The sequence below is a fragment of the Microtus pennsylvanicus genome, chromosome 3 (genome assembly GCF_037038515.1).
Source record: "Microtus pennsylvanicus isolate mMicPen1 chromosome 3, mMicPen1.hap1, whole genome shotgun sequence".
NCBI classification, from domain to species: domain Eukaryota; kingdom Metazoa; phylum Chordata; class Mammalia; order Rodentia; family Cricetidae; genus Microtus; species Microtus pennsylvanicus.
Genome location: NC_134581.1, coordinates 100,895,570 through 100,908,701, shown reverse-complemented (window position 1 = coordinate 100,908,701; position 13,132 = coordinate 100,895,570). Strand labels below are relative to the sequence as shown.

Genomic DNA, 13,132 nt, shown 5'->3' with positions numbered 1-13,132 from the left:
TTACAGCCCAGAGGCAGAAATAACAAGAGAAACTAACTCATAAACAAGGGAAAAGGAAGGTAATAACCCAATAAGTTGTTCTCAGACTGCTGCACATGCATGCACATGGGTAGACACATATGAATCTGCACACACACAAACACACACATACAAATAAAAATAAATCTTTAAAAAGAGAGGTGAGCATACCACAAAGAGTTTGGATTTACACACTTTCTTGAATGAAGATTAATTCTGAACATTGCTGAGAAATTATCCCTGGGGGTATATTCAACATCTTGGTTAGGACCAGAAAGAAGTTCAGAGGTTAAGAACTCGGGGGAAGATTCAAGAGAAATAGCATCCCAGGTACTCAGTGCTGCGTTGATGGGCAGGTGGGGTATATGAGAAGCAAACAACCTAAAACTTACGTGAGCGAGATCAGTTGGCACCCAGAGTACAATGGACCAACGGTGGTATTCTTGAACACAGCAGCAAGCTGGAGAGGAAGGAGAGAGGAAAGAGTAAGAAACTGCAGGGGTGATTAAGAGGTAGAAGAGGGAGGTTATTATATAAGAACTCTTACCAGGTACTGCAGGACCTTCTCTGTTTTGTTGAACTTTAAGGATCCTGAGTGTTTCATAGCTGGTGTATATTGTAGATTTGTGATGGTGAAGTTGAGAGTGAAGGGCACCAGGGAATGGATCATGGCTGCAAAGCCAAAAAGCAGAGAAAAGAAAATCTGTCTTCAGCTTGCATGGGATCCTTGTTTTACCCTTTCTACAGCCTGCACCAGTCCTTTCAAAGAGAGGCTCTATTCTCTGTATCACAAGAGTCCACTCAATTTGTCCTTGAACAAATTCAAATAGGAGTGTATACTTCCTCTGTATGCATGTGTGTGTATATGTGTGTGCGTGTGCAAGAGAGGTGGGTGTCCTACAACCTTTACGAGCTGCTCAATTGGCTCCCTAACCACAGCAGACATGGACCATAAATTAAATTACATCTGACAGCTCTTTATTGTGTCTGTGTTCATATAAATGGGAATGTGTGTATGTGTATATGCCTATGTGTATATGGTGTGGGGGTGGGGTGTATGTATCTCTGGAGGCGGGGAAGAACATCCTTGGATGTCATTCCTTGAACCCTTTTTCAGATATGGTCTCTTTAGTCTACATTTCACCAAATCAACTGTCCTAGTTACCCAGAGAGCCCCAGGAATCTATTTTTTTAATCTCTGAAGCACTGAGATTACAAGTGAATTTATGAGTTCTGGGAAGAGAACTTGGATCCTTAGATTTGTAAATCAAGCAATTTATCACCTGACCTATCATTTTAGCCCCACTGACTGCAATTTTATTTCCTTCCTTTGTTCAACAAATATATATTTCCTACATGAAATACCATAGCAAATATTTGTGGTTAGCAGAATAGAATTAACATCTGATATTTAATTATGAAAGAACTCCAACAACAACAAGAACAAACCCTGAAGGATGGATGATATTAGAGAATCAATTCCAGAGATCTGAAGGACAAAGGGGCAAAGCACTGTTATAGCAGAGAATATCAGGAACCCATGGAGAACACAACCTCACTGGCAATAATGAATGAAGGAGAAAGAGAGAGCATTAGTGACACCTTTGCGGTCCTCTCTACCACTGTTCTACCAATGCCATCTCTTGGTGAGAGTAACAGGAAGCTAGGATGATGGAAAGGAGAAAGTGAGAACGGAAAGAAAGAAAAGGGGGACAGGAGGAAGGGAAGAAATGAGGAAGAAAGAAAGTGTGGAAGGGGAAAAGGAAGGGAATAGCAAAGAAGGAAAAAGAATGGAGGAAAGAGGAAGGAAGAAAAAGGAAAGCAGGGAGGAAGAGATAAAGTGGGGTTAAAAAGAAAGAAGGGAGAGAAGGGGGAGGGAGGTAAGGAAAAAAGGAAGGAATGGTCATTAAGAGATATGCGTAGTAAGTAATGTGTTTTGCTTTGCTTTATCATGTTTTAATTTTGTATGTATATGTGTGTAGAACACTGGCATGCAGTTCCTGCAGAGGCCAGAAGAGGGCACCAGGAGCCTTGGGACTGGCGGTACAGATGGTACGAAACTGACACATGGGTGACGGGAACTGAATCTGCTCTGTAAGAGCCGCCAGTGTTCTTAAATGCTGGGGCATCTCCCTGGGCGCAAATGTTAATCTTGTAACAACAATGAGAAATCACAGAAATATTTCATCTAGGAAAGTAATATACTGTGATATAATATGTTAAATAAACCAACTTTCTTGCGTCAGAATCTTATTATGTAGTCCATAGTGGCCTTGAACTCAGATCCTCCTGTCTGTCTCAGCCTTCCAAGTGCTGGGATTTGAGGTGTGGGGTACTGTACCCAGGTTTTGGATACACATTTAAAAACCTTCCTGTGTATGGTAAACAGATTGCAGAGGGAGAAATAGAAGCAGAGAAACCCCAGGAAAAGCTTTCTGCTGTCAGGGTAAGAGGCAGTAGTGGCCTGGATAGGAGATGGAGTGAGGAAAACACTGGACTTAAAGTGATATGCCCCAGACCAAACATTCTGATGGGTAAACAGAGGGTGAAAGAAGGAAGGAGGCTAAGATGCTCTCAGACGTGTTATTCTAGTAGCTACTTCATTTCCGTAGATTATAACCTCACTAACTCTATGGCAATGGCTTCCACTGTTTTCCTCACTGCTCTCCCTCAAACTGTGGCCTGGGACTCAACAGAGCCATCAAATGTACTCTGGACTACACGTTTTCATTATATCATTTTCCATCTCTTTTGTATCTAGACTCATTCCTTTCCTCAATATTTATTATTCAATAGCACCAGTTAAATGGTCATGTAATCAGTTCTACATCAATGGACAGTCTGACTTATCATTCTTAGAGTTTACCATGAGTTAGGAATTGAAATGAACCCGATTTTTAAGCCAGCTAAATCTAGAGATAGTACTTTTAATTGCAATACCACTTCAGATATGTGGAGGATGGGTTCTTACAGGCTCCAAGGCCAAGGCGGTGACATTTTGAGCAAGAAGTAACTGCAGTAAGGAATTACAAAGTCATCAAGTATAAATAGTGTATGCTGTTTTGGCTATCCACCAGAGAAAGCAAAGAACTGGCTGAAGTTACAACTAATGATCCAGATGAGCTTATAGTAAAACTATAAAAGTCCGCACATGTCAGAGAATCCTATATTACCAAACAGCAAAAATGGATCAGAAGTAACTTCCTGAGTTACTCTTATGGGTGGTAAAAATTCTGGAGCTACTTTAAATATAGAGTGAGTGGATACTACTATCAATTAGTAATTTCTACCAGGAAGAGGGCTTGTTACAGGTAGAAATGGCTAACATTACCAGGTGGTGATATCTACCACAAACAAAGGCTTGATATAGGTGGGAATAGATGCTACTATCAACTGATGACGTCTGTCATGGAAAAGGACTTGCGCCAGATGGGAATGAATGCTATCAACTGGTGATATTTATGGTGGAAGAAGGGTTGGTATAGGTGCTACATAGCTGCATAGATTAAACCTGAGAATCACTAAAGATTTGACTCAGTAAGAAGGGATGTATCCATGTATTTCAGAAACATACTTCATTCTTTCTTTTCTTAGGAGAATGAGGTTATTTCTTATAGCTTTACTATATATAATGCATTGTGTTACCAAAAGTAAAACATGTTTGCTAAATACCAGATTTAACTGAAGTAAACAGATTATTCAAAAGTAGAGAAAATATAAAAACTTATGATAGATTTATTTCACAAAATCAAGCTTGATCTACCTAAAAGAATCTATGTCACAGACAACAGAGATACCTGCATATATGTTTAATCCATAACTATTCATAAAATCCAAGATAAAAAATTAGTCCCTGTAACCTCCAAGAGATGAATTGAGAAAGAAAATCTAATATATAGACACAATTGAATATTATCTTATTATAAAGAAGAATGAAATTATGACATTTACAAAAAGGGTGGAAATGTACAACATCATGTTAAGTGAAACAAGCCATTCAAGAAGACAAATGCCACATATTTTATCTTATATGCAAAATCTAGATTTAAAAATAAAATTTAAAATTCATGAAATCAGAAAGTCTAATTGGAAAGAGGAAGGAGATGAGGAAAAGGATAGCAGAAGCAATGAAAGAGGCAATGAAAGGTGAATATGAGAAAAATACATGATATTTACATATAAAAATGGGACTCATCCCCTGCAACCTCAAAGGAACTCTGAATCACAGGCTGCTACAGCACAGTGAGAACCAAGACAGTGGTTCAAGAGAGACCTCAGCGACACCCTGAGATACAGGCAGCAACTGCACAGAGCAGACCAAGAGCAGTTCCCTGAGATATAGATGGCAGCTGAAAGGATTGGATCAAGAGGCAAAGACACTGCCAGCACCAATTGGAGGAAGAGATGGTTAAGCTTCAATACAATAATTTATTCAACAACCTAAAAAGCAACATGGTAACATCAGAACACAGTAGTCATATAACAGGAAGACCTGGCCATCCTAAACCAAAGGAAGCAGAATAAAATGATACTAAATATAACTTTAATAAGATGATAGAGACCCTTAAGGAAGAAATGAGAAAAATCCCTTAAAGAAATCAAAAGAAAGACAATCAAAAATTGGAAGAAATCAATAAATCTCTTAATGAAACTCAAAAAAAAAATCAAGAAAAAACAATCAAACAGGTGAAGTAAGCAGTTCAAACAGTTCAAGACTTGAAAACTAAAATAGAAGCAATAAAGAAAACACAAACAGAGGGAATTCTGGCTATGGAAATTTGGTTAAACAAATAGGAAATGCCAATACAAACATAACCAACAGAATACAACAGATAGAAGAGAGAATCTCAATTGTTGAAGTTACTATAGAGAAAATAGGTTCATCAGTCAAAAAAAAAATGTTAAATCCAAAAAATTCTCAACACAAAACATTCTGGAAATCTGGGACACCATGAAAAAAAACCAAACCTAAGAACAATACAGGTAGAAGAAGGAGAACTCCAGCTCAAAGGCACAGAAAATATATTCAACAAAATCATAGAAGAAAGCTTTTCAAACCTAAAGGATATGCATATGAAGGTACAAGAAGCTTACAGAAGACAAAACAGATTGGACAAAAAAGTCCCCTTGTATATAATAATGAAAACACTAAACATACAGAATAAAGAAAAAATATGAAGAGCTGCAAAGCAAAAAGGTCAAGTAACATATAAAGGCAGACCTATGAGAATTACACCTGACTTCTCAATGGAAACTATGAAACCATGAAAGCTAGAAGCTCCTGGACAGATATGATGCAGACACTAAGAGATCACAGGTGCAAGCCCAGACTACTATACCTGGCAAAGCTTTCAATCGCTATAGATGGAGAAAACAAGGTACTCCATGACAAAACCAGATTTAAACAATACCCTTCCACAAATCCAGCCTTACAGAAAGTACTAGAAGGAAAACTCCAACCTAAGAATGCTAACTGCACCCACAAAAACACAGGCAACAGATAAACTCGCATCAGCAAACCATAAAGAAGGGAAACACACAAACACTACCACCAAAAATTAACAAGAATTAGCAGTTACTTAATATCTCTCAATATCAATGGACTAAATTCACCTATAAAAAGACACAGGCTAAGAGAATGGATATGAAAGCAGAATCAATCCTTCTGCTGTACACAAGAAACACACCTCAAACTCAAAGACAGACATTACCTCAGAGTAAAGGGTTGGGAAAAGATTTTCCAATCAAATGGACCTAAGAAACAAGTGGGGTGTAACTCTCCTAATATCTAACAAAATAGACTTCAAACTAAAATCAATCAGAAGATATGGAGAAGGACATTTTATACTCACTTGAAAAATCCATCAAGATGAAGTCTCAATCCTGAACATATATATCCCAATAAAAGATCATCCACAAATGTAAAAGAAACATTACTAAAACTTAAATCGCACACTAATAGTAGGAGACTTCAACACCCCATTCTAACCAATGGTTAGGTCAACCAGACAGATATTTAAGAAAGAAGTAAGAGAACTAACAGATGCCATGACTCAAATGGATTTAACAGACATCTACAGCACATTCCACTGAAACACAAAAGAATATCCCTTCTTCTCAACACCTCATGGAATCTTCTCTAAAATTGAATACATATTTAGTAACAAAGCAAACCTCAACAGATACAAAAAATAGGAATAACCCCCTGTATCTTATCATATCACCATGGTTTAAAGTTAGAATTATCAACAACATTAATCTCAGAAAGCCCACAAACTCTCGGAAATTAAACAGTGCTCATTTGAACCACCCCTATGTCAAGAAAGAATAAAGAAATTAAAGACTTCCTACAATTCAACGAAAATGAAAGCACAACATATCCAAATCTATGGGACACTATGAAAGCAGTGATTAGAGGAAAGTTCATAGTACTAAGTGCCTAAATAAAAAAAGCGGAGAAAGCTCATATTAGTAGATGACAGGAAATAATCAAATTTAGGGCTAAATAGAAACAAAGAAAACAATCCAAAGAATCAATGAAACAAAGAGCTGGTTCTTTGAGAAAAGCAACAAGATAGACAGACTCTTATCCAAACTAATCAAAAGGCAGTGAGAAAACATTCAAATTAACAAAATCAGATATGAAAAGAGAGAAATAACATCAAACACTGAGGAAATCCAGAGAATCATTAGGTCATACTATGAAAACCTGTACTCCAAAAACAACAAAAAAAGGAAGATGTAAAAGAAATGGACAATTTTGGATAGGTACCACATACCAAAATTAAATCAAGACAAGGTGAACAATTTAAATAGATATATTTGAAGAAATTGAAACAGACATCAGAAGTGACCCAACCAAAAGAAGCCAAGGGTCAGATGGTTTCAGTACATAATTCTACCAGAACTTCAACTGAAGAATGAATAAAAAAAATGCTGTGGTACACTTACACAATGGAGTAGTACTCAGGAGTAAAAAATAATGACAACTTGAAATTTACAAATGGATAGATCTAGAAAACATCATATTGGGTGAGGTAACCCAGACCCAGACAGACAAATATCATATGTACTCACTTATAAGTGGCTTTTAGACATAAAGCAAAGAAAACCAGCCTACAATTCATAATCTCAGAGAACCTAGACAGCAAAGAGGACCCTCTAAGAGACATATATAGATCTAATTTACATGGAAAGTAGAAAGAGACAAGATCTCCTGAGTAAACTGGGAACATAGAAACCATGGGAGAGGGGCAGAGAAAAATATATAGCTCAATAAAAACAACACAAAATAAAATAAAATTTAAAATGGTATACAGATCTAAACAGAGATTCTCAACAGAAGAATCTCAAATGACTGAAAGAAACTTAAGGATATGTTGAACCTTCTTAGCCATCAGGGAAATGCAAATCAAAATGACTCTGAGATACTATTTTAAACCTGTCAGAATGGCTAAGATCAAAGACATCAATGATAGCTTATGTTAGAGAGGATGCAGAATAAGAACACTCCTCCATTGCTGGTGGAAATGCAAACTTGTACAAGCAGTCTGGAAATCAATATGGCAGTTTCTCAGAAATTTGAGAATCAACCTGCTGCATGACCTAGCAATATCACTCTTGGGCATTTACCCAAAGGATGCTCTGTTCAACTACGCTCATAGCAGCACTATTCATGACGACCAGAACCTAGAAACAACATAGATGCCCCTCAACTGAAGAATGGATAAAGAAAATGTGGTACACTTACACAATGGTGAAAACAAAACAAAGCAAAACAATGGAGTACTACTCAGTGGTTAAAAAAAAAAACAAAGCAAAACAAAAATAAACCCCATGACATCTTGAAATTTGCATGCGAATGGCCAGAACTAGAAAAAAACACCCTGAGTGAGGTAACCCAGACTCAGAAAGATGAGCATGCTATGTACCAACTCACAGGTGAATACCAGTTGTAAAGCAAAGGATAAAGAGCTTATAATCCATGCCCCCAGAGAAGCTAAGTAAAAAGGAGAACTCTGAGAGAAACATACATAGATTCCCCTGGGAAGAGGAAATAGGCAAGATCGCCTGACAAAATTGGAAGCATGGGAATTGGGGGAGAAAGGAAGGTAGAAGGAGAGGAGGAGAGAAGGTGAGGGGGAGGAGAACTTGAGGGAAAGGGGTGGTAGAGATGGGAGAAGGACAGAGAGGGAGAGCAAGGAGATATTTTGATTGAGGGAGCCATTACAGGGCTAGCAAGAAACCTGGTACTAAAGAAATTCCCAGGAAACCACAAGGATGACCCCAGCTAAGACCCTAAGCAATAGTGGAGAAGGTGCCCAAACTGGCCTTGCCCTGTAGTCAGATTGAGGTCTATCTTAAATGTCGTCATAGAATCTTCATCAGCAACTAATGGAAACAAATACAGAGACCCACAGCAGAGCACTGAACTGAGTTCCCAAAATCTAGATGAAGACTAGTATTTGGGAGTATTGAGAATATGAACAAAAAGGTCACAACTCTTTTAATTTAATTTGGTGATACCCACTGAAAAAGCTTACCTGAGCTAATGGTAGCCTACAAACTTCAGCCTGACAGGAGGGAACCAGCATAGGACCAAACTAGGCCCTCTGAATGTGGGTGACAGTTGTAAGGGTGATGTAGACTGTGGGTCCCCTGGCAGTGAGCCCAAGATTTATCCATTTTGCTTGTTCTCGTTTTTTGGAGCCCATTATCTTTGGAGTGATCCCTCGCTCATCCTAGATTTAGTGAATAAGTCCTTGGTCCTGCCTCATAGCAATGTTCTAGACTTTTTTACTCCCCATGGGAAACCTTACCCTCTCTGAGGAATGGAGGGGGCTGGAATGGGGGGATAGTATAGGGCAAAGTGGAGGGAGAGGGATGAGGAGAGGGAGTAGAAATTGGATTTGGCATGTAAAATGAGAAAGTTATTTAAAAAAATTAAATTAAAAGAAAAGGAAGAAAAGAAAATGGCATAGAGAAACCAACTGTTTTAAATAACTAATATATGCTGACTTTATAAAATGAGTAATAAAAGTCTTTCTATACCTATATTGCCTATAAAGCTTGTTCTAAAAGAATATGAAATACAACTAGTTAGGTTAGTAGTATAATAATGAATAGCATCCAGTATTTAGGCCAGGGATTATCTTTCAGCTTTGTTGGCACCATGATCCTCATCATCATCTTCACCACCATTGTTTTTGCAGTCACTGTTATTATTGCCATCATGTTCATCATTACCATCCCACATCAACATAATCAACATTGTCATCACTGCTATCAACATCATTATCAACATCATTATTATAATAATATAACCACTATAATCCATGTTTTCATCAAAACTACAACCACCATTACCACTAATACTATCAGCACTAACACCATTATTAACATCACCAATACAATCATTGTCATCATCACCATTACTATCATTTTTATCACCACCACCATCACTAAACATGTTCATCCTACTACAATCACTATTACTCATACTGTCTTCATCAATATAATCATTAACACCATCACTACCAACTCCATCATCTCTGTCTTTAACACCACCATCATTAGACTCACCACCACCACCATTGTTAACACTATCACTACCAACTCCATCTTCTTCATTACCACCATCATCATCAATATCACCACCATTAACAGGATCATCACCCTCATCATTAACACAGCCACCACTAATACCATCATCATTATCATCACTATCATTCAACACTGTTTTCACTATTATCAATCCTATCATCAGCATCACCAATATCACCATTGTAGCTATCATTAGCACCATCAAAATACCATTATCATTATCAGCACTAGCTTAGTATTATCACATCATTACTATCACAATATTAACACTTTTAATACCACCACCATCACGACCACCATCATCATTACTAACATCATCAGCATGATTACTGCCATCAACACTGTGAATAACACCATCACTATTAACACTATGTGCTGTGAGACAATGCTCTGTACCCTGTTACTTGTATTTTAAATAAACGCCGATTGGCCAGTAGCTAGGCAGAAAGTATAGGCTGGGTGACCAGGCAGGAAGTAGAGGCGGGGCAAAGAGAACAAGAGAATTCTGGGAAGAGGAAAAGTCAGTCTGCAGTCATCACCCAGATAGAGAGGAAGCCAGACACTGAGCAAGAAAGATGTAACTGCCTCACCAAGAAAGGTACCAAGTTATGTGGCTAACATAGACAAGTATTATGGGCTAATATAAGTTATAAGAGTTAATAAGAAGGCTGGAGAGATGGCTCAGTGGTTAAGAGCACTGCCTGCTCTTCCAAAGGTCCTGAGTTCAATTTCCGGCAACCACATGGTGGTTCACAACCATCTGTAAAGAGGTCTGGTGCCCTCTTCTGGCCTGCAGACATGCACACAGACAGAATATTGTATACATAATAAATAAATATTTTTAAAAGAAGAGTTAATAAGAAGCCTGAGCTAATAGGCCAATCAGTTTATAATTGATTTAGACCTCTGTGTGATTTCTTTGGGACTGAACAACTGTGGGAAGTGGGCAGAACAGTAACCTCAGTCGACAACTATGAACACCAACATCAACACTATCGAAATTGCCATAAAACTATAAATTCTGAGGGCACATACTTTTTTTGTGACTAGCCATATGCTTCCTAGTGTCTGGCACAGGTTAGGTGGTCAATAAAGGTTGTTAGTTGATGAAATTGCTGGATTTACTATGACATCCCATCTTTCAGTACCTAATATTAGAAACATTGACACTTTCAAGCTCCTTCTAAGATAGGTGTCACATACTGGTACATACCTGTGGTTCTGGGGAAGGAATGATCTCCAGAGGTTCCCAGGTTTGTTGTAGTAGTCCCGGGAGCTAAAAAGAAACCATCATTAGTGGAAAAGCAAGGCACTCTCATAGTAGAAATGCCAGAAAAGAGAGAGGATTTATGTAATTTTTTTTCACACAAAGCTTGAACTGAGACTGTCTTGGAAGTGCGGACAGAGAAGGAAGTCAATAACTGCCCTCCCAGATCCCTTGCTCCAGTCAAATGGAGGCATTAGGAGGGGTCAGCTTCTGCTTTGCTTGGTGTAGGATTGGAGTCGCTGGAACATCTGTTGAATACTCACTGCTGCTGATAAGTGCAGAGCTCTGATGGGTGAAACCTGCAGTAACAACAGAGGATAAGAGAGGGTCAGGGTTGAGTGAGAGAAATGTACTCCTGTGGTTTGCATTCACAGTCCCTGGGACTCAAACAATCATTCCCAAGCTGGTAGCACAGCTTTGGGAGGCTGCAAAATCTCAGGGACATGGAACCTTGTTGGTGGTGATAAATCATCAATGGTGGCCTTTTAAAGACATACGACACTGGGTTCTGGTTTAGAATCTGTGCTTTCTGATCTGTAACAAGCAGCACTGTGAGCTAGCACTGCTGTGGAGGAACTGTTTCAAGAACCATAAATTCCCTCCATGATGGATTGTCCCTTATAAATCTATGAGCCAAAATAAATCTATCTCTACTTAAGTTGTCCCTGTCAGGCATCTGCAATGAGAAAAGTAACTGACACAAGTACCAGAGAGAATTAAGGATACATAATGGATTGGGATTCATGAAGTGAGGCATATCAGAGACTCACTATCAGGTAAGGATGAGGTCAGTTCACACCGAGGAACAAATGAGATCCCAGTTTGAGCCAGCACCTATTGAGCACATGGCTAAGCCATTAAGAGCCGGGCAGGGAGGGTGACCAAAGCTGGAGAGTAGATACTGCCTATCTAAGAAGAAACTCCAGCCACATCCAGATGCTTACCATTAACGTAGAGGCTGTCCCTATCCAGGGTGTAGGGATCCAGTCTGGTGACACCATGAGTTAACCCATTCAGCTCCCAGTATAGCTGCTCCCTGTCCAATCTGTAGCCTTTGGGGTCAGGGTGATATGTGCAGATGGCATCCACTGTGATGGCCATTTTGTCTTTCTTAGACCTGGGTAAGTATAGAACATAGTTGGGGTAGCTCTGCCTCCTACTCTTTGTTCTTTCTTCTCTCTTTCTGACAGCTCATTGTAGTAGGAGGCCCAACTACAGCTCCTAACTCAAAATAATTAGGAAATTCTAACAAGGAAGTTGCCTTGGGGAAAATAAACATTATAACCAATAGCTAGGATCACAAGGACAGTCATCTTTGTATGTTGCAGAGGAAGCCTCTTCAAATGTGTGACAGACAAAAAGAGGGTAGTACTGATAGGGGTTAGAAATCCACATGATAGCTATCCATAGGATAACTGAGCTTGTCACTGGTTCGGACAGACATGAGGTTCTGAGAGCCAAGCTCTAATGAGCAGAAGTGGCCTCAGAGGAGATGGTCGTAACATTGTACTTTAGAGATCTGGCATTCAGAAGGCTAAAGTTAGTTACCTCAGGTGCTATGGAACACTAGGGCTGGAGATTTCTAAGGGGAATCATAGCTTTTATATTATTGGGAAGAGATGCCTGTTTTTGGATCTGTCTAACATTAGAAAGCCTTAATGTTTTACACACACACACACACACACACACACACACACACACACACACACACACAAAATTAGAGAAGGAACCCAACCTCACATTGGCAGATTCTAAGCATGTACTATATACTTCCTCTATATTCTAGTCCCTCTTTGGTGAATTCTAAGCAGGAATTCTCTCACTGAGCAACATCTCCATTCTTCCCTTTTTAAAATTTGTTATATATATGACAAAGTGTCAGTGAGTTTTATCAGCGGGCTGGGCTTGAACTTGCTAACTTGCTGCCTCTGAGGCTGTTTCCTGTGCTGTTTCATAAGGCTAAAATAATCTCTTGAATAGTCGGGATGACAGATCTGCCCCATCATCATGGTATTGTTAAGATTTCATAGTCAGACTGTGGTGATCGTAAATACAGCCAAACAGTTGGGAAGCCCACTGCTCAGTTCTATCCACCCATTCGGCTGAGTTTGCATTGGGGATGGACCTACCTGAGTGACACTAGTGTGCAGCCTGCATAGAGGGATCCCAGACTGCTGGTCTTGAACAGGGATTTGAGCTGTGAGAAAGGAGAGGGGAAATAAGAACGAACCACAGAGCAAAGCC

The 13,132-nt window shown here is 39.1% G+C and overlaps 1 protein-coding gene across 1 annotated transcript in view; it reads right to left on the bottom strand.

The window, feature by feature from the left end:
* The window catches only part of Muc16 (mucin 16, cell surface associated), a 223,289-nt gene that overhangs the window by 88,299 nt on the left and 121,858 nt on the right, over window positions 1-13,132 (bottom strand). The window contains exons 14-18 of the mRNA XM_075967627.1: window positions 13,018-13,085; window positions 11,833-12,005; window positions 11,152-11,187; window positions 566-690; window positions 411-478 (exon numbers count right to left, since the gene is read on the bottom strand). Of these exons, the coding sequence (XP_075823742.1) occupies window positions 411-478; window positions 566-690; window positions 11,152-11,187; window positions 11,833-12,005; window positions 13,018-13,085 (470 nt within the window). The remainder of the gene's footprint in view (window positions 1-410; window positions 479-565; window positions 691-11,151; window positions 11,188-11,832; window positions 12,006-13,017; window positions 13,086-13,132) is intronic.